General features: G+C 41.0%; 1 protein-coding gene across 3 annotated transcripts in view; it reads left to right on the top strand.

Moving 5' to 3' along the window:
- Positions 1-20,800, top strand: part of Arid4a (AT-rich interaction domain 4A) — a 69,139-nt gene extending 48,339 nt beyond the window's left edge. For 2 of the 3 annotated variants that reach the window (XM_041658136.1, XM_041658134.1), the window contains exons 17-24: positions 1,328-1,525; positions 5,796-5,880; positions 6,525-6,651; positions 8,786-9,916; positions 10,097-10,201; positions 14,601-14,807; positions 15,629-15,775; positions 18,993-20,800. In XM_041658136.1, the coding sequence (XP_041514070.1) occupies positions 1,328-1,525; positions 5,796-5,880; positions 6,525-6,651; positions 8,786-9,916; positions 10,097-10,201; positions 14,601-14,807; positions 15,629-15,775; positions 18,993-19,096 (2,104 nt within the window). In that variant the 3' untranslated portion in view covers positions 19,097-20,800. The remainder of the gene's footprint in view (positions 1-1,327; positions 1,526-5,795; positions 5,881-6,524; positions 6,652-8,785; positions 9,917-10,096; positions 10,202-14,600; positions 14,808-15,628; positions 15,776-18,992) is intronic. The other variant, XR_005974828.1, reaches the window with a different exon arrangement.
- Positions 20,801-21,013: the final 213 nt, after the last annotated feature.

Genomic DNA, 21,013 nt, shown 5'->3' with positions numbered 1-21,013 from the left:
TGCCCGAATGGTAGCTGTCACCATCTACAAATAAACCATTGGGAGCATCAGTTTAGGAAAGGAAAGTAGTAACTGGCGAGTAGGAAAGTTGCTTGATGCTTGGTGGGTAGGCGTGTGAACCGGTGCGGTTGTCTTTGAAATAGTTTAGTTTTAAAAAGTTCTGAGCGAAGTATAATTAGGATTTAGAAAGTAACAGGAAATAATTGGGAGCTGAGAATAAGGAGTACAATATTTAAATATTTAAAACACTATCAAGGTGAGCTACTTAAAAGAGGGTCTAATTTTAATATTGAGTCTATATAAATAACTATGTGGCTAAAATACTTGACGCACAACTATTAGAACAAATAGTTTAATCTTCAATGTGAAGGATAATTTTCTATTTTATTAAATAAAAGTTGAGTATACAAACAATTAACAGTACATATTATCTGTATCAGGAGTCATGGAGATTTTTATTTGTGTTTTGGAATGATTTCTTTGGGATATTTATGAGAAGTGTCCCTGGAGAGCAGATCTTCCTGATGCAGATGAGCCCTGTGCATGAAACCTTCAGCCCGCTCCTGAAGCTCTTGCAGTCTTGTAGAAGACCTCCTTCACCCTTGAGGCGGTTGTCTTCTGAGTCCCTGCAAGGTTAATAGGCAGTACACTTTATCGTTACAGTTTCAAAATCTTGCTGGACTTGTAATCCGCATTCCCTTTATGTTTAACAATGGAAATAAGGAAAAGCCGCTGGGGGAGGAGTTAGAATGGGAGTCAACCAAAGCCTAAAGCTTTGTTCTACCATTACTTTCTTATAATTTCAGCAAGTAGCCGCATATGTAAAGCGTAAAACAGTTTCAGAGACACAGTTACTAATGCAGGCAGCCATTGCTCGTTTCTTTACACGCCACACAGTCTGTCTTGCTAAGAACCACTCTAAGCAAGAAGACGTAGTGCTGAAGTAGATTGAAGACAAGTAGTTGCAAGAAGTTACAAAACAGCTTTAGGACATTCTCATGAGTAAGATGGCACTTGATTATGAATCCAGACGGCCAGCCCTGGGCATATGGTTTGATTTTATTTTGGTTTAAAGTGACTTGTTGACTGCTGTGACTTATTAGCTGTGGTTATTGATTGGCCTTTGGAAGTACGGTTTTACCTTTGTACAGTGCACCTTAGTAAGGAGTCCTTAAAATCTTCTCCTCCTCCTTCTTCTCCTCCTCCACTGACATGTTACTAAGGTAACTTAGGCTGTAAGGACTCTACATGCTGGACTCTCTATCACTGATGATGTTGTTCTCCATTAAGCGATTAGTAGCATTATCAATGTTGTAATTCACTGCAGGGAAGACACAGAGAGCAAATGTGACTCGGAAGGGGAGGATGATGACGATGACACAGAACCCTGCCTGACAGGAACCAAAGTGAAAGTGAAGTATGGACGAGGAAAAACGCAGAAAATTTATGAAGCCAGCATTAAAAGCACCGAGATCGATGACGGGGAGGTTTTATATTTGGTGCATTATTATGGATGGAATGTCAGGTAAGTAATAAAGCGTGTTCTTTTAGGCGGTCAAAAAGAGCAGTGTCGTAGGAAGCTCTTGTGTATGTTTACAAGGCACACCTTGGTTCTAAACTTTTGAGGACTTCGATTTTTGCAATTATATAAACCGTCACTGCCTCCCAGAGACTAGCAGGGGCTGCCATTGGAACAGCTGAGTTCATTACTTTTTTTTTTTTTTTTTTTTTTTTTTTTTTTTTTTTTGGTTTTTTCGAGACAGGGTTTCTCTGTGGTTTTGGAGCCTGTCCTGGAACTAGCTCTTGTAGACCAGGCTGGTCTCGAACTCACAGAGATCCGCCTGCCTCTGCCTCCCGAGTGCTGGGATTAAAGGCGTGCGCCACCACCGCCCGGCCCATTACTTTTTTATAGGAGACAGAACATGAGGGGAAGCCGAGGAGCTTCAGTGTCCCATGGTGATGGCTTAGTCACCATGATGTGAAAACTCAGGGCCCCGCCTCAGAAATTAGGGAGAGTGCAACACTCTGGAAAGCTGTGGAGCAGTCAGGGAATGAGGCCACAGCTCGTGACTGTGCGCTTCTTTGTTTCCTTTGTCAAAAGGCAAGCCAGTGACAAGCACTGTAATAATTGTGAGTTGTCTAAGTAATTAAAATCTGTACAGGGTAGGACTTAGATTTGAGCATTTGTTATGTTAGGTTTAAGAGAGTCTTTGTTCTGGATGCACTCAGGCAGGAAGCTGATGTAATTCTGGGATTGGTTCTCTTAGTAAATCTTACCTAGAAAGAGAGAAGGCCAGATCAAAGTTAATCCTATAACTGGTAAAGAAGCAGAGTGACTCCCTAGTCAGGGAGAAGATACTTGGACAGTGTTCCCTGTTTTTTCTGTGTTCAGACATGAGTAGGGAGTTGTATTTCTGTTTTGATCCTCTGCTGGCATGGAGCAGTCTTGTCTGGTAATGATGTTCTGTGAAGCTGGTCACGGTCGAGGGAAGACAGCTCAGTCTGGCCATGTGAGTTGGACCAGCAAAAGCAACACTGGGGCCCAGCTGTCCTGAGTCCCGCTTTTCTTTTAAGCCTTTTGAAAGTGTGTGTGTGTGTGTGTGTGTGTGCAGGATGCTCTGGGTTCCTGTGCAGCCACATTGCTGCATGCCTTTCTACATACAAGGCATGTACGCTTTTCTGACTCCGTCTTCTCATCTCCAAATTGGGGAATTCAGGGTTCTTACTTTTAAGTAAATTGTCAAACTATAATCCCAGTGTTAACTAGCACGTGAAGTGCATAGAGCGATGCCTCTCACATAGGCCATGCTCAGTGTCAGCTGTTAGTGTGACTCTGCAGGGTCTTAGAACTAAGCAGAGTCCTTGTATCCCGATAAATTCTGGAGAGACTCGACTCCCAACTCTGGCAGCTGCGGCACGTTTTATCCACGCTTCCCTCAGAGTCAAGCTTGTGCACAGCCATCCCTTGTGTGCAGCCCTGTTGTGCTAGAACCTCTCTTTCCTGTCACCCTTCTCATCTTCTTAGGGTTTCCCTTTATGACTCCACCCAGTAGTTCTGTCATTGTCCTAACTAGTCACCCACTGATGGCTCACGTGACTTAGTTGTCCATATATCTTCCTAAAAGCTGGTCAAGTCTGACTATCAGAGAATCCTTATGGTTTCTAGATGGTGTAGTCATGTTTCTAAAATGGGAGCATCTGCAAGCGTGAGAGAAGCCCTAACATGGCTGCTAGAAGTACCTGCCTGGCCTACCATTCAGACCAGGCCGGGGTGGGCCACACGATTTCCTTCCAGATAGGAACAACACCCATGCTTTCAGCAACGCTATGATGTTTTCTGGGGGGTTCATGGGCAAGGTATTTTCTTCTTTGCAACCCTAGATTAGGTATATATCTTTGTTACTGCATTTACTAAACTGTACTCAATTATACAGTATATCTATTTTTTTATATCAGACATGAAAGCAAGAGCTTGTTCTATCTATTCTCTGCATATTTTATAATGCCTATTACTTTAGTGGGCCCTCAGGAAATATTTATAGGCTGGGTGGTGGTGGCACACACCTTTAATCCCAGCAATAAGAAGGTAGAATTAGGAGGATCTCTGTGAGTTCAAGGCCAGCCTGGTCTACAGAGTGCCTTCCAGAACAGCCAGGACTACACAGAGAAACCCTCTTGAAAAACCAATTTAAAGAGAGAGAGAGAGAGAGAGAGAGAGAGAGAGAGAGAGAGAGAGAGAGAGAAATGTTTATAAATAAGGTTTTAATAGCCATCTGTGTTCCAGAAGTTTTAGATATTGGATGATCTGCCCGGAAATGGGTTTTCACCTGTAGTGTAGGCATCATGGTACCAGGGCAGCTAAAACCTGTAAACACTTGAGCCATGTGCTTTGCATATCTCCATGGCAACTAGTTTACAGTATTACTGGATACTGTAAATCACCGTGCATTTGTGTAATGCAAGAAGTGTTATTTAGTTCTGGATAGTTTAATGTATTTGTCTCATTCTACGAATGGGAAAGATTATGCTGAAATTTAAGTGTTTAAAAGGAGCAAGGGAAATGAGTCTTCAGCTTGGGCTAAAGAAAAGAAATCTAAATAAAGGAAATTAAATTAAATACAAATATCTCTAAATATCTTCAGTCTTGATAGTGACACATTCCATAATAAAGTTTTACTAGAAGAATAGATGCTCGAGTGCTGGGGAGGACACGAAGGGGACTTGATATGATTGAGAGCTGGTGGTTTGCAATTGACATTTTTATGCTATCCACAGAAAGGATTCTAGTACAAAATCTGCTTATGAGTTCAGAGTTGAGAGTTCTGGAAACAAAGCATTTCAAATAGTATAGTGTAGTGTAGTATAGTGTAGTGTAGTGTAGTATAGTGTAGTGTAGTATAGTGTAGTGTAGTGTAGTATAGTGTAGTGTAGTGTAGTATAGTGTAGTATAGTATAGTATGGTATAGTGTAGTGTAGTATAGTACAGTGTAGTGTAGTATAGTATAGTGTAGCGTAGTGTAGTACAGTGTAGTGTAGTATAGTATAGTATGGTATAGTGTAGTATAGTATAGTGTAGTATAGTATAGTATGGTATAGTGTAGTGTAGTATAGTATAGTATAGTATGGTATAGTGTAGTATAGTGTAGTATAGTATAGTGTAGTGTAGTATAGTGTAGTATAGTATAGTATGGTATAGTGTAGTACAGTGTAGTGTAGTATAGTGTAGTATAGTATAGTATGGTATAGTGTAGTGTAGTATAGTATAGTATGGTATAGTATAGTATAGTATGGTATAGTATAGTATGGTATAGTGTAGTATAGTGTAGTATAGTGTAGTATAGTATAGTATGGTATAGTGTAGTATAGTATAGTGTAGTATAGTATAGTGTAGTGTAGTATAGTGTAGTATAGTATAGTATGGTATAGTGTAGTATAGTATAGTGTAGTATAGTATAGTATCGTATAGTGTAGTGTAGTATAGTATAGTGTAGTGTAGTGTAGTACAGTGTAGTGTAGTATGGTGTGGTGTAATGTAGTGTAGTATAGTATAGTGTAGTGTAGAATAGTGTAGTATGGTATAGTGTAGTATAGTGTAGTGTAGTGTAGTATGGTGTGGTGTAATGTAGTGTAGTATAGTGTAGTGTAGAATAGTGTAGTATGGTATAGTGTAGTATAGTGTAGTGTAGTGTAGTATAGTGTAGTGTAGTGTAGTGTAGTATGGTGTGGTGTAATGTAGTGTAGTATAGTATAGTGTAGAATAGTGTAGTATGGTATAGTGTAGTATAGTGTAGTGTAGTGTAGTGTAGTATTGTGTGGTGTAATGTAGTGTAGTATAAATAGATTCAGACCTCTGAATCTCTTAGTTCTGAGAAACCCTTCTTTAGTCATTCTTTCTCCTTCTCTCCCTTTTTCCTTCCCTCCCTCCCTCCCTTCCTTCCTTTCTTGCTTTGGTTTTTGTTTTTTAGAGACAGGATTTCTCTGTGTAGCCCTGGCTGTCCTAGAACTCACTTTGTGGGCTAGGCTAGTCTTGAACTTGCAGAGCTCTGCCTGCCTCTGCCTCCCTGAGTGCTGGGATTTATCTTCTCTTCCATCACTACTGGCTCTATCACTGGAGGCTATACTAAGTACATAGAACAGCTGCTAGCATCCCTTACCAGTAAGTAGTTCCTTTGCTCTTTACACCTTTGCCAACACTAGGGGCAGGATTTTTATCTGACTGCTGAAGCGTGTAGGGCATGTGTGTGAATATATTTCAAATAGGATATCATTGTGAAAGCTGAACTTTCTTCTTTAAGGTACGATGAATGGGTAAAGGCCGACAGGATAATCTGGCCCGTGGACAAAGGTGGACCAAAGAAAAAACAAAAGAAGAAAGTTAAGGTGTGTTCATACATTCGTATCATTTATGATAGGTACAGGAATTATTCAAGTTGTATCTTTTCTGTTTTAGAGTAATTTTAGATTCATAGCAAAAATGAAAAGGTCCAGGATTTCTTATGTGTTCTTTGCCCTGCATGGGTATGGTCTTCTGTACTGTGGGCCCCCACCCTCACCAGAGGGGTCCATTTGTATTTCATCAGGGTGGTATGAGACAACTCTGGGTCTTTGTGCCTTCAGTAGGCTTAGACAGATGTGTGATGCTGTTACCATCATTAGACCTGCACAGAGGACCCATCGCACTGGAGATGCACTGTTCTCCCTCTTCCCACCACCTCCATCACATCAAAGCTGTCTGCCCGCCCACAGTATCCCCGCACACACCTTCCATCCATAGTTTCTGCTGTGGATGTCTGCCTAGTGGCTTTCATTTCCTCAGCAGGAAATGTAGAACCAGGGGGAGTGGGTATTGTCATATGAATGGGTTAGAAAACTGTTCTGGATTTCTCTAGATAAGCACATATTAGGACTTGACATTTAAATTAACTGATCTTTTATTTTGGAGTTAATCGTTTCTCTTGGAGAAATAGAATGTTCACTTTTAAAAGGCCTTGGCCCTTCTCATGCATTTTGTTGTTGTTACCTAGAATAAAGAGGATGGTGAAAAGGACGAAAAGAGGGATGAAGAGAGGCAGAAGTCAAAACGGGGAAGACCTCCTTTAAAATCCACGCCCTACAGTTTATCTAAGGCGGCCAACAGCGAAGGGAAATCAGGTACCAGAGACGCCCATGGCAGATGACAGGCAGCTCATCTCTCTCAGGGAAACGAGGGACTTGGTTTGAGGATTGTTGACTTCTTTTTTCAGTCTGTCTGTCTTTCTTTCTTTCCTTTCTTTCTTTCTTTCTTTCTTTCTCTCTCTTTCTCTCTTTCTTCTTTCCTTCTCTCCTTTCTTTTTATGGATTATTGACTTTTAAGACATTATATATACATATTTATCACTTAACAGTGGGGATCTCATCATTGTACAAATATCACAGAGGGTGCTTACCAAACTTAGGGCTGAAGTGCTCCTAGGTGACAGAGCTTGTAAAAGAACCACAAATATATGCAGTCATCATTGACCAAAATATAGCTGTGTTGCCCATGACTAATAAAATGGTCATAGCAGGTTATCTCGATTTTTAACCTAACGTGATTAAACTATACGATTTAATCGGCAGCTAATACTTATTTTGGTGTATATTTTTATTTAAACTCTAGAGATATAAATCAAGATACCCATCTGTCATAAGGATTTTTAGACAAAACTAGTTTAGTCGTGGGGAAGTTAAACAACCCATGAATCTCAGTGTGTGATATGCTCTGCGTCACCTGGTCGTGTTCACAGAGCTTGTTGAGAGCAGAAACTGGTGGCTGGAAGAGTCCCCTGTGAAGAGCAGAGGTGACCCTAACCTTAACCCTGATAACTGTGCTTTTTATTTCCCCTCACTTTTCTGGCCTTATTTTTTCTATGCAATCTAAAAGATTTTAAATGGCGATATTATAAAATTACCCTCCTTAGAGCTCTGCTGAAGGTCAGGTTTACCATTAGCTTCAGTATGCCACCTGCTGGCTGTTAGCATTATATGCAAACACAAGGTTTCTGGGAGGTGTGAGCTTCCATTTCTCAGTAGGTGTTCCCTCAGGGCCTGCACAACCAGTGTCAGCATCACTGAACTGCAGAACTGAAGAATGTTTGGACACGAGAAAAGTGGAATTATACATCCTACTTTTTATTTAAACCACAAAAGATTTATATGCTTTTTTTTCATAATCATTCATGGGTATGGGGAGGTGGCTTTGTAATTAAGATTACTTGCTGCTCTTGCAGAAGACTGGGGTTTAGTTCTCAACAGCCACATGGCATTCATAAAGTCTAAAGCTCCAGCTCCTGGGTATCTGACACCCTCTTTTGGCCTCCACAGCCTAAGTGTGATACTACTGAAGACAGCTCTTATCAGAACTGACATGGTAACATGCTATGCATTATGTTTTTACAAATTTTGTTTTTAATTGTTTGTATATATACACATGCATACGTGTTTCTGGAGGAAGGAGTGTACACACACACACACACACACACACACACGTGTTCAGAGCCCAGTGTGGACAATCTGGAGCAGTGTTCCTTAGGAACTGTTAACTTCTGTTTCTGTTTATCATATTTGTGTGTTTATTTTGGGGAGACAAGTATATGCCACTGTGCACATTTGGAGGTCAGAATTGGTTCTCTCCTGCCACCATGTAGTCCTCAGGATTGAACTCAGATCATCAGTCTTGGTGACAATCATTTTTACCCTCAGAGCCATCTTTCTAGCCCTGACGTTATTTTGAGACATGGTCTTTCGTTGCTGGTGCTCACTGATTGAGAGAGATTCCCAAGCATCTCCCTGTCTCTGCTACCCAAACCTGGAATTACAACTGAGTGCCATGCTCAGCTTTTTTTACATGGATTTGGAGTTTGAACTTAGGTATTTATGCTCACACAGTACATTTTATCAACTGAGCTGGCTTCCCACTTTTTTATTTGCTTGTTTTTTACTTTTTTTTTTTTTTTTTTTTTTTTTTTTTTATGAGACAGGGTTTTTCCCTGTCTCAAAAAAAGTTCTCTGGCTGTCCAGGAACTTGCTCTGTAGACCATGCTGGCTACCCCTGTCTCCTCAGCGCTGGGATTAAATGCGTGCACCATCATGCCCTCTGTCATCCTGTTTTAAGTTTTGTCTTTCCCCTTATATTTTCACACAAATGCTCTTATTTATTTTATAGAAGAAATTTCTATAGAGATTCAGAAGTATATAAAGGACCCTGTTTAGTAGGATTTTAGTTATTACATTGGTATTTAATATAACCATCTGTGTTATATTACAGACTCTTGTTCATCTGATAGTGAAACAGAAGACCCTTTGGAGAAGAGCTTGATAAGTGAAGAACTTTCTCCTGATATTAAAGAAGAATTAGAAAAAAGTGAAAATTTGAATGATGATAAACTAGATGAAGAAAATCCAAAGATTATACATCTATTAAAAGAAAATGACAGGACTCAGATGCAGCCCTCAGAGATCCTGAAGGTGGAGGTCGAAGACAATGATCAAATAGTTCATATTTTTGGAAACAAAGTGGAACAAGTAGAAGAAGCTAAGAAACAGGTGGAAAAGTCCCCTAAAGGAAAGGGAAGGCGGAGTAAGACGAAAGACCTTTCTTTAGACATTGTAAAGCTCTCGTCGTTCAGCCAGGAAGAAGCAGGCCCTGAAGCTCATGCAGACACTTCTGGCCTGGAGTTTTCGTCACTAGAATGTAAAAACTTCTCTTCTCCGGAAGATGAGGTTGACCAATATGAAAAAGAGAAAAAGTTGAAACGGAAAATACTTGGACAGCCATCTCCAGAGAAAAAAGTAAGGCTCGAGAATGGAATGGAAGCAGCAGCTGGCCTGTCCCAAGACAGAGCCAGCGATGGTGCTGGAACTGAGGGCCGGAGAGGCTTGCATTTTGAACAGCACTTTGAAACAGGAAGTGAAGGAATGCCATCACTGATAGCAGAGCCAGACCAGGTCACTCAGGAGCTGACCAGTGAGAAATTGGACAGCCCAGCTGAAGAACCTGTGCATACGCCACTCAAGGAGGAGGAGGACGTGATGCCTCTGATTGGGCCCGAAACCTTAGTTTGCCATGAGGTGGACTTGGACGACCTGGATGAGAAGGAAAAGAGCGGTACTGAGGATGTGGTAGTGGAAAGCTCCGAGTCTAACGCTCTGGTCTCCGTCCCGCCTGCCCTGCCTCCTGTAGCACAGCATAACTTTTCAGTAGCTTCCCCTCTCGCTCTCAGTCAGGACGAGTCCCGGAGTGTAAAGAGCGAGAGCGATATAACAATTGAAGTTGATAGTATTGCCGAAGAATCGCAAGAAGGCCTCTGTGAGAGGGGATCAGCAAACGGGTTTGAAGCCAGCGGTGCCCCTGGTACCTGTAGTTTAATTGTCCAAGAGAGAGAAAGCAGAGAGAAGGGTAAGGCTTTCGAGGGGGAAATTGCTTCTGTGTTAAAACCAACAATTCAGGTTTTAGATGTGACAGTGGTTACTGTTGTCTTTTTAGAAATGGAGAACTGATGTGGACAAGTATGTAAAGGACCTGTCTGCCTCAACCTTTTGGTTTTATTTTCAAGGTTTTTCTTTTCCTTTATTTCAGGTCAGAAGAGGCCAAGTGATGGAAATAGTGGGTTGATGGCAAAAAAACAGAAGCGAACCCCAAAGCGAACAAGTGCTACAGCCAAAAGCGAGAAGAATGGAGCAGGTCAGTGTTTGTCTGTCCAGCCGCAGAGGCATGGCGTGACCATTGGAGGCAGTGTGGAAAATGAGCAGTGTGTTTATTATGTTCTGAAGATAACTTTTCCATTTTTATATGGGGTGTGTGTGTCTGTGTGCACACGTGTGCATGCGTTGCATACGAGTGCATAGATGTGCCACCAAGTGTATGTGGAGGCAGAGGACAGCTCTGTGCAGTCACTTCTCTCCTTCTATCTTTATGGGCGTTTGGGATCAAACTTAGATATTCAGGCTTGCGTGACAAATTCTTCCCCACTTTGCCATCTCACCAACCATCCAATTTAATCTGAAAACATCTATTAGTTTTACTTAGAACTGGGATAACTAAAATTATTATTTCATGGAAAGCAATTGAATATTAGAACAGCATTTCAGGATCTTGAAGAAAAGAAAAATAGCATTTGTTGTGGTGTTAAAAGTGTGCAAAATTTTATTTCTACTGATAATACTTTCCTTTAGTCAAAAAAGCTTATTTATAAATAGTATAGAAATATTTATTTTATTTTATGTATTATGAATGTTTTGACTACATGTATGTTAATGCACCATGTACTTGCCTGGTGCCCACCGAGTTCAGAAGAGGCACCAGATCCCCAGGAACTGAAGTAACAGATGGTTGTGAGCCACTATGTGGGTGTTGGGAATTGAGCCTCGGTCCTCTGCAAGAGCAGTAAGTACTCTTAACCACTGAGCCATCTCCTCATCCTGAAAAGTTAATTCTTAGCAAAAGATATAAAATAGTAAATCAGGATGAATTGATGGAGGAGAGTCTTCTGTTTTGTGTTAATTTCATTGGTTGAAAGAAGCCGAGTCAGGCAGTTGCCATGATCCTCCCACCCAACATAGACGCAGGTTACGATCTTACCGGTAAGCTACCACCTTGTGGTGGTACACAGATTATTAGAAATGGGTTAAAGCAAGATGTGAAAATTAGCCAATAAGAGGCTAGAACTAATGGGCCAGGCAGTGTTTAAAAGAATGCAGTTTTCGTGTAATTATTTCAGGGCATAAGCTAGCCAGACAGTCGGGAGCTGGTGCGGCAGGAACACAGCCCACCGCTTCTAGTACAATGAATGAATTAGATTATATGAAAAGCAAACACTGTATGAATAGTGTTAAATAGTCAAAATAAGTATGGTTGATTTTTGACAAGTTCGTCGCTAGGCCATGCCTTAGGTAAAACAGCTCATAGCCTAATCAAAGGACAGAGTTTATACAGGAACAGACAGACACCTCAAAGGACTTGAATCTGTCTTTCAGGTTTCTAGTAATCAGGAGTGTCTTGCAGCTGCATGGTTCAGGACTAAGGAAAAGAGAGCGATGGGAGAGTGGACTGGATTAGAAATTATAAAGGGGGGGCTGGAGAGATGGCTCAGAGGATAAAAGCACTGGCTGCTCTTCCAGAGGTCCTGAGTTCAATTCCCAGCAATCACATGGTGGCTCACGACCATCTGTAATGAGATCTTGTGCTCTCTTCTGGCCTACAGGGATACATGCAGGCAGGATATTGTATATATAATAAATAAGTAAATCTTTAAAAGATTATAAAGGGAATATGCATAATTTTATAGCTTATAAATTTATAAACCTGTAAGATACCACCTTAGTGTAATCCAAGTGAATACTCTCTCAGCTGGGCACTGTACCATATGATTTAATGTCATTTGCATTTGGAAGGCTAAAGCTGGAAAATTGCAAGCTTAAGGCCAGCGTTGACTACATAGCAATGGGACAGATTAAAATCATGTCTTACCAGACAGAATGCAATAAGAAGAGAATAGCAACAACGTCTGAGACATCCCATCAAAAATGGCATAGTGTGAATCTAATCCACACCTCAGGACCACCAACAAACTCAGCCTGGAGGATCCTACACAGGAACAGGCGTCTACTAGTCAGGCCTGGAGGATCCTACACAGGAACAGCTCAGACCCATAAGGTCATGAATGCCATAAGAAGAAAAATGTTCGGGATTAAAAGAGACTTTAGAGACATGTTTGTCGCTAAGTGCATACATGCTTCTCACCTGGATCTTGCTCTAAAGGGTACTGTGGGTCATCAAGTGAAGGTCTGAAAGTTGCAATCTGTGAGTTCTTGTGTAGGATAACTGATGCGAGTATTTTGGCTTAAAATTAAAGTCTATGAATTCATTGCTCTGTCCCTTTAAGAAGTGAAACCTAACTTCCCTCCCCTGGACTGAGATGAGCGCAGTGATTCATGTCTAACAGAGCATAGTGATGGCACGTGACTGTGATGGGTAGCGTTGACTGCCAGCTTGACAAGATGTAGAATCACATAAGACAGACCTGGGCACAGCTGTGAGAGATTATCTAGACTCAGTTTTCACACTGATCCACAAGCTCGTGTAAAAGTCCAGGTGTGCTTCTGCACACTTTGATCCCAAGGCTGGGGAAAGCAGACAGGCAGGTCCATGGCGTTCACTAGCTAGTCAGCCTTGACAAATCTGTGAGCCACGGTTCCCAGCGGGAGACTGTTTCAGAAGACAAGGTGGACAGCTCCTGAGGAACTCCACACATGTGAACACACACATGTACAGAAAAGAAAAAGAAAACAAGAAAAAACCCAAAAGTAGAATTACGAGGTGAAATCAGTAGTATTGGGGTTGTATGGATTAGCTTATGATGTTGAATTTGGTCCATATTGAGTTCCAGGCACAGTTAGAAGGAAAGAAAGTCAGAATGACAAGACATTTCTTTCTTTTGATTTTCGAGACAGGGTTTTTCTGTATGATTCTGGATGTCCTAGAACTCACTCTGTAGACCAGGCTGGCTTTGAACTCAGAGATCTGCCTTCCTCTGCTACCCAAGTGCAGGGATTAAAGGTGTGTCTCCCCGCCTACCCCCAGCTGACAAGACAATATCTTTTTCAAGAAATTTGATGGGAAAAGGTTCCCACCAAAGGGAGCTTACTCCCTTCCTTTCCCTGTACTCCCCCCGCCCCCCCCCCCCCCCCCCCCACACACACATAAAGATGAGGCAGATCTAGACTTTAGAAATAGAAGTCTCCCACAGTTACAGAACATGGGCATTTGACATAAGGGTCTTTATTCCAGGAGACCTGGTAGTTGAGCATTACAAAGCAAACTCTTCTTTTGAGGATGAGTAATAATCATAATGTAACCATTATAATTAAGACCCAATAAGGGGCCAATGAGGTGGCTCAGTGGGTAAAGCATTTGCCATGCAATCCTGACAAGGTGAATTCTGTCCCAGGATGCAGAAGGGACTTCCGCATGTCCTCCACAGCATGTACCCTGTCTTTCACAACCTCCACACAGCAATCAAATTTTTCCCTTAAGGGTGGTAAGGACATACAGATAGGGCAGATGCAGGAGAGGAGACAGACTGGGAAACTGAGTGTCTAATCTTCAGCTTTTGAGAGTAAAGATAGGGTAGGGGTAAACGGTTTATACCTTGAAAAAAAAAAACAGTAAAATAAAATTCCAGTTTGTTTTTATGGAAAAGTCAGTACAGTTCTTAGGATGAATTGGTGAGGAAGGAGGCAGAGTTGGAAATGAATTCTCTCTTGTTAACACATGTATCAGAAATTGAGCATAGACCAGCATGCCTATAATCATAGCACACAGGCAGCTGAGGCAGGAGGATCATGAGTTCCAAGATAGTCTGGACTAGATACTAATTTTTAGGCCAATCTAGGCTATAAAGACTATTTTTTTTAAATGTTTTTTATTTATTTATGATGTAATATTTAATGTTTCTTATTTATATTTATTAATTATAAATTTTACATATTTATGATTAAAGGCAGTGAGTGATAGCACACATCTTTAATCCTTGCACTTGGGAGCAGAGGCAAGCAGAAATCTGTTTGAGGCCAGCCTGGTCTACAGAGCGAGTTCCAGGACAGCTAGGGCTATACAAAGATACCCTATCTTGAAAAACAAAAAAAAAAAAAAAAAAAAAAAAAAAAAAAAAAAAAAAAAGGTAAAGAAGAAAAGTAAAAAAGTAAACATTGAACATGTTTACAAGATCTGTGTGTGTTCTTCATACACAGTTGGGTTGGTTCTCCTTCAGGTGTTTTTATGTTTTGTTGCCACACATATGGAGCTACAGGATATTGTGTTGTAACTCTGTGCCGCAGGCCGACTTCTGAAGGTGATAGACCCTAGAGCCACAGCAGTGCCACCAACTGTGCATGTTCCTGTGACATTTCTTTCGTCATCTTGCTTCTGCTGCTGAGGCCAAAGAGTATATTTTCCCCTTTCTCTGTTGTGATCTTTGTATATGTGCTCACCTGTGTGATACCAAGAAGTGTCATTGCTTCTTCTGTTGCATCTCGGTGTTTGAGGCTATTCATCATGTGTAATTGGAGTGAACTTATTACAGGACAAAGCAGTGACAGCGAAGATCTCCCCACCATAGACAGTTCCAGCAAATGCACGCCAGTCAAGCAGCTCAGCCTCTCTAAGCCGCAGAAGCTGGCTCGCTCCCCTGCAAGGATCTCGCCTCACATCAAAGATGGAGAGAAAGAGAAGCACAGAGAAAAGCACCCAAATTCATCCCCCCGGACATACAAGTGGAGCTTCCAACTGAGTAAGAACCTTCCAGATAGCCTGACTATACTGTGAAATGTGACATTTCTTGACTTAATGGAATGATGCTAGTAATCATTAACAAATTATGTAGCCATTGCAAATCAGTAATCATCACTTGTATGTAAATCTGCTTTTCTTTTCTTTAATTTGGATAATGCAAATTCAGTAAGTATGATAAAATCTTCAGTTTAGAAACAAAACATGAGCTAAGTGTGTGGTTCACCCCTGTAACCCGGCGTTCATGAGATTGAAGCCAGAGGGGCATAAATTTGAGGGCAACTTGGGCTACACCGTCTTTGTCCGAGGTCTCAGTTATGTACGTCAGTGAGATGGAGTGCTGACTCTGAAGATGCTAATGACATCATAGGTCCGACTGCCTTTGTAATCATTGGAATGATACATGGGTTTTTTTCTTAGATTTATTTATTTGTTCATTTATTTAATGTGCACTGGTGTTTTCCTTTATGTATGACTGTGTGAGGGTGTCAGATCCCCTAGAACTGGAGTTACAGACAGTTGTGAGCTGTCATGTGGGTGCTGGGAATTGAACCCAGTTCCTCTGGAAGAGCAGCCAGAGTTCTTAACCACTGAACCTTCTCTCCAGCTCCAAGAGTAATGCATGCTTAATATAGAATATAAGGCTAAAGAACTCCTAGTCATAGATTTAATTTAATTTAATCGTATCTTCTGTAAAGAACTTGTGTTAGGTCACAATACTAAAGCTTTTACTGATTTTCAAGTCCCACTTTTTATAGAATTGACTTTTTTCTTAGAGAATTACCATTTTAAAATTTAGATTATGTTTATCTTTCCTTTTAGACGAATTAGATAATATGAACAGTACAGAGAGAATCTCTTTTCTCCAAGAAAAACTACAGGAAATCAGAAAATACTACATGTCTTTGAAGTCTGAAGTTGCAACCATAGACAGGAGGAGGAAAAGATTAAAAAAGAAAGACAGAGAAGGTAATGTTATTTGTGTCTCCCCTCATTTTTGGATGTACTCAGGTCATTTTGGAAGTTTATCTCTCAGTTCATGTGCAGTAGACGCTACTTTTAGGGATAGCATTGTCTCCTGATGCGGGAAGTGGGTGTATCTGCAGCCGAGTTAACCAGACTCTCTTGAAAGACCTATGAACTATTTTAAACAATCTGTGATTTACTAACCGTGTTGGGTTTTCCTGGACGGCATACTCTGCTCAGCAAATATTTACTTTTGTTATTAGGCCTTAGGTATTGTTGGCATTACCTGTTTGAAGCCATAACTTATTCATAAACAGCTACAGGGCAATTGCATGCTGCTCAGCAGGGCTACTGAGCATGTGCCGCTCTGCAGGGGATGCAGAGGCAAGACGATGTAGACACAGATTTTGATCTCTAGAGTCTTAACATCGCTGGACGGTGTGTGCCCTGAGGAACATTGGCAGTCTGGCAGTTAGGTTATTTAAATATTCTTAAGGAGTGTGATATGTGTGCCAGACCTTAAGAATGCCAGCTAGTCAAACATTGGACATGGTGTGTAGCCAAACTCTGCCAAGATATCAGTAAAGGAAATTAAGGTTTGTGCCCTAACTCATTAGTATTCAGATCAGAACAAGGGGAAGTGATCACTCACTAGTATGATTCTAGGGAGAGCTAGCATCCTAGATAATAATGCCAACTGCTAGAGAAAATAGGAAGAGGGATTTATGTGTTGTTTGTGGCAGAACAAATGTGGTAGCTCCTGTATTAATTACTTTCACATTGCTGTCACCAAAAGAATATAAGAAGGAGTCAGGATTTACCCCCAATGGTTCTGCCTCCAACTTTTCACCCAAGAAACCTATTGATTAGGTCAGAGCAGTCCTAATAGGGTTGTTTCTGAAAACCCTTCATGCACACGAACCCAAAGAGTTCTTTACTAATAATCACCCTGGCATTTCTTGATGTAATCAAGTTGACCATTGAGACTAATGGTCAAAAATCTCCGTGTCAGCTTATACGCAACCACATCCCTTTAAGCACAACACTCCACCTGTTTCTCAAGAGGCTCGTGTTCTTTTCTAGTTCAAGGTGTACTCGGTCCCTCTCCATTAAGTTCCATAGACCCAGCCACTTCAGTATTCAGAAGTCTAAGACCATAGAACCTACCAAGACTCAAAAACATCTTTGCACCCTTGTAAAAATTAAAAAAAAAAAAAAGAGGAAAACAGTGTCCGTACTTCCAACATATATGGCATAAATATTCCTATTCCAGAAGGGAGGAGTGGGGACAGAGAGACTAATGATGGAGCCAAGCAAGAGCCACACTCATTAGAGCAAATACTAGATCCTGTGGTCCCATGTCTAGTATCGGGGCACATGGTATCCTGTTTGATCTCCAAAGGGCTTGGGCAGCTCCACTTCTGTGAACTTTGGCTTCTCTCTTGGGCTGGAGGGTGATACCTGCAGAAACTGAAATAACACAACACACTGTGGTATTTCTGGGCATAGACTTCAGACCCTTAAGCCTGTTGCCAAGGAGAACAGTATGGAGCTGTTCTTTAATGTTTAGAACATGGAAAATAACCTGTGTTCATAAATAAGGGATGCATGAAAAATGGTTTCATATTGCTTTTAAAAAAAGCCCCATATCCAGAAGAAAATGAAAAATAAACAGTTACCACAGTAGACAAGAAATAGCAGCAAGTCGGTGTATACCTATAATCCTAGCAGTCTGGATGGAGGCAGGAGAATGGTGAGTTTGAGGCCAGTCTGAGCTGCAGAGTAAGAAAAGCAAACAAAACCCCCAAACCACAAAAACAAATGCCAACATTTTATCTTTAGAAGCTAGGTGTGTGTGTGTGTACCCAAAATCTCAGCCTTCAGGAGACGGAGTCAGGATTTCAACCAAGTCAAGGTCAGCTTGGACTACATAGCAAGATCCCATATCTGTAGGACACAGAGCAGCTGCTAGACTACTGTATTAGTGATAAAACAGTGCTAAAGAGCACACTCACTTGCTCTTGCAGTTAAAAAAAAGCAAGCAAGTCAGTTGACATTTTTTAACTGCAGAAAAGCTCTCAAGTTAAGGTTGGGGGTGAGGCTGAACTGCCAGACTGTTTGGAAATGAAACAAGAAATTAGATCATTATATCTACCCTTTAAAGACAGGTTTACCTTTCCCCATCTCTGACTGAAAAAAGAGAAACTGAATGGAATCGTTTTGAAGACTCAGGGGCACCAGCTCTAACTAATGGTGATAGCTAGAGAAGGGTTAAATCAGAGTTGAATACCAGATGGTGAATCTCCCTGTCTTTTTCCCACCCTCCCACTTCTTGAGAAACTTAACCTGCTCCTTCCTGGAAGGAGATGGGGTGGGGTTCTTCTGAAGAAACTAACTATGCCTAGACAAGTGGTCTACTCCAGAAACCAACATTTGGATGCTTCTGACCCTAAAAGCAAGACCCTTGCAAGTCACATGTGTTTCATCCACATTGAAAGATGCAAAGCTCAGACATGGCTTCTAGCTGACTTATTTTAGCCTTTCCTACGTCTGGAACCCACATTACCAGATATTTGAAGAAAATGTTTGTGTAAAGTTAGGCCAAAATAGGAGGGGGAATAACCCACAAAGCTGTTAGTTTTTAAAAAGTACAAATATACTAAGAATGTAAAGCTGGTCGTATAAGCTCATCAAACCTGTGGAAGGCTTTGCCATTTCTTTGAGCCTCACCTTGTCGGGGAACGTTGGTTGTTTTCCCATGGGTCTGAGACTGTGGTCCTTGTCGTGGCTGTCCCCAACAACACACCGTCACTCAGGACTTCACATTCTCAGGTCCTCCTCTGTTCCCCACAGGGAAACAGAGCAAGGCCGTGGGGTGCCCAGTACAGAGTGTGTTTGCCAAGGAGCTTCTCCAGGATCAGGCTAGAACAGGGGTAATTAGAACAGCTGGCTCCGGGGGGGGTGTCTAAATAAACCACCCATGTTCACACACCTGACGGGGTCCAGCTGGGTGTAGTAGAATCCCAGCACTCAGGAGGTAGAAGCGAGAGAACCAGAGTGTTAGGTCCTCCTTGGCTACATATCGATGTTGAACCAGGCTGGTCTGTGTGAGATGATCTCAAAAAACCAAACAACAGAATCTTATTTCTAATTTAGTTTCTATCTTAGGTATATTTGTGTAATCATTCCTTGATCTAACCTGGTTGTGTTGATTCCACAGTGTCCCATGCAGGAGCGTCTATGTCATCTGCTTCCTCAGACACTGGAATGAGTCCCTCTTCATCATCTCCCCCGCAAAACGTCCTTGCTGTCGAGTGCAGGTGATGAAAGTTTCCCCACCTTCCAGCAGTTTGCTGCCATGGACTTAAATTACAACACTCTGAACTCCAACCACAGAGAGCACTCAGCTGGCGAAGGACCTCCTGTATATTTTCCAGGATTGTCTGTATCCTCCTCTCTTCTTTTTTACTGTTGCAAAAAATAAGCTTATTAATAATTGAAGGTTAGGTGACCTGCCATATTGGTCATATTTTTTCCTCTGTATTTTCTTTTTCTTTCTTTCTTTCTTTTTTTTTTTTTTGGTGATAGAGAAAAAGGGCACTTAGCAAATTTGAATTTGTATGATAAAGCTTTCAGGTGTTCTAGAAATCCTAGACAAGCGAGTGCACGTGATAAACATCAGACCATACCTGGCTGGACAGTGACCGCTGCACTTTCACTGTGTGTGAACATGAACACTTGGTGAGTAGGGGGTTGTTTTGTGTTGTGTTTTATTATTATTATTGTTGATTTTTTTTAATTTCTTTTTTTTTTTTTTTTTTTTTTTTTTGTGGAAGCACTTGCTATGTAGAACTGCCAAAGCATATGTTCAGCAGTGTGCCCGGGTTAAAGTGTATATGGGACAAAATAAATTGTGAAAGGAAGTGTAGTTGACTGAAAACTGCAGTTGTAATAAGTCTTCCACTTTTTATAGGACTTTTGAGCACACAATTATGCAAATATTTTAATGTTTATTAATGTTTACAGTGGAATTGTGAATAAGTTTTCAGTGGACTATCTTATTCCTTGACAAAAATATTTTGTCTTTTTTCTATGTAATTTCAGAGTTTTTATTTTGTTACAAAAATACAAAAATGAAATATATAACAACAATGAAGTTATTTAACAAGATTTCTAAAGCTGAAAATTTTGTGTAAAATAAGGTATTATCTTGCAACTTGTTAAATATATTTATTCAGACATTGAATGGTTGTATTTTTATGTATTTTTTAAAATATTAATAAAATTGAAAAAAAGGAAATTCTAGGTTAATTCACTCTTTGGATGGCAATAGTTGTCAGCTGTCCCTTTTGCAGGAGGTCGTATCTGCAGCCACATGTGCTGCAGGGAATCCGTGTCAGCCCTTCCAACAGAACAGCTGTCCATGGGCATCTGGATCGTCAGCATGTCCTTGTATAGAGACTTGGCAGTCCTAGTATCTGAACTGTCTGGAGGATCAGATTCTTGGTTGCCCTTCAGATGCTTTGTCACAGCTTTTTGTTTGCTATACTGCCGAATAAATGACACCTCCCACAGTCGAGATGCACCCATCACGCTGAGCCACTGTGTGCGCCCTATCTGTGGCGTGTTCCACAGGCCTGCGCATGCGTAAATAATTCTTCCAGAATCATGTATTTAAAGCAGTTTTGCATATACGTTATGTAAAAGATGTGATTTTTTTAAAAACAATTTTTAAACTTATGTTTGTACATGAAAAGGAGTTGTTTTGGAGCGCCTTTTCTGTGGTTCATGTGCTGTAGCGTGAAGGCCTGGGTTGCTCCAGACCGTGGCAGACAGGCACAACACACTTGCCATGGCAGCGCAGAGCCTCACTGAAATCATTGTCTCAGCCTCATCTGCCACATTGTGAACTTGTTATTCAGATTTCTTCCACTTTCTCAGAGAATTAAAACAAAAAAGTACTCTTGTAATATGAACTTTCCTGTCTTTTATTTGCAAAGCAGAAGTATTTCAATGTAAAATAAAAACGGAGCCCAGTGGGCGTTTCTTAAACATAGGCTTTACAGTTTTAGTTTTCTTTTAACTGATTTTTTCCTAAATGCCAGTAACTTATAGTTAGAAAGTTAGTCTGTGCACCTAAACATTTCAGTACATTCTTCAATGTTTTGTTTTGGGTTTTGGTTTTTGTTTTTTCAAGACAGAGTTTCTCTGTAGCTTTGGAGCCTGTCCTGGAACTAGCTA

This window comes from Microtus oregoni, unplaced genomic scaffold (assembly GCF_018167655.1).
Source record: "Microtus oregoni isolate MIOR12 unplaced genomic scaffold, Mior012 000009F_ref0000495, whole genome shotgun sequence".
NCBI classification, from domain to species: Eukaryota; Metazoa; Chordata; class Mammalia; order Rodentia; family Cricetidae; genus Microtus; species Microtus oregoni.
The sequence above is the reverse complement of the archived record's forward strand: the minus strand, read 5'-3'. Positions and strand labels throughout refer to the sequence as shown.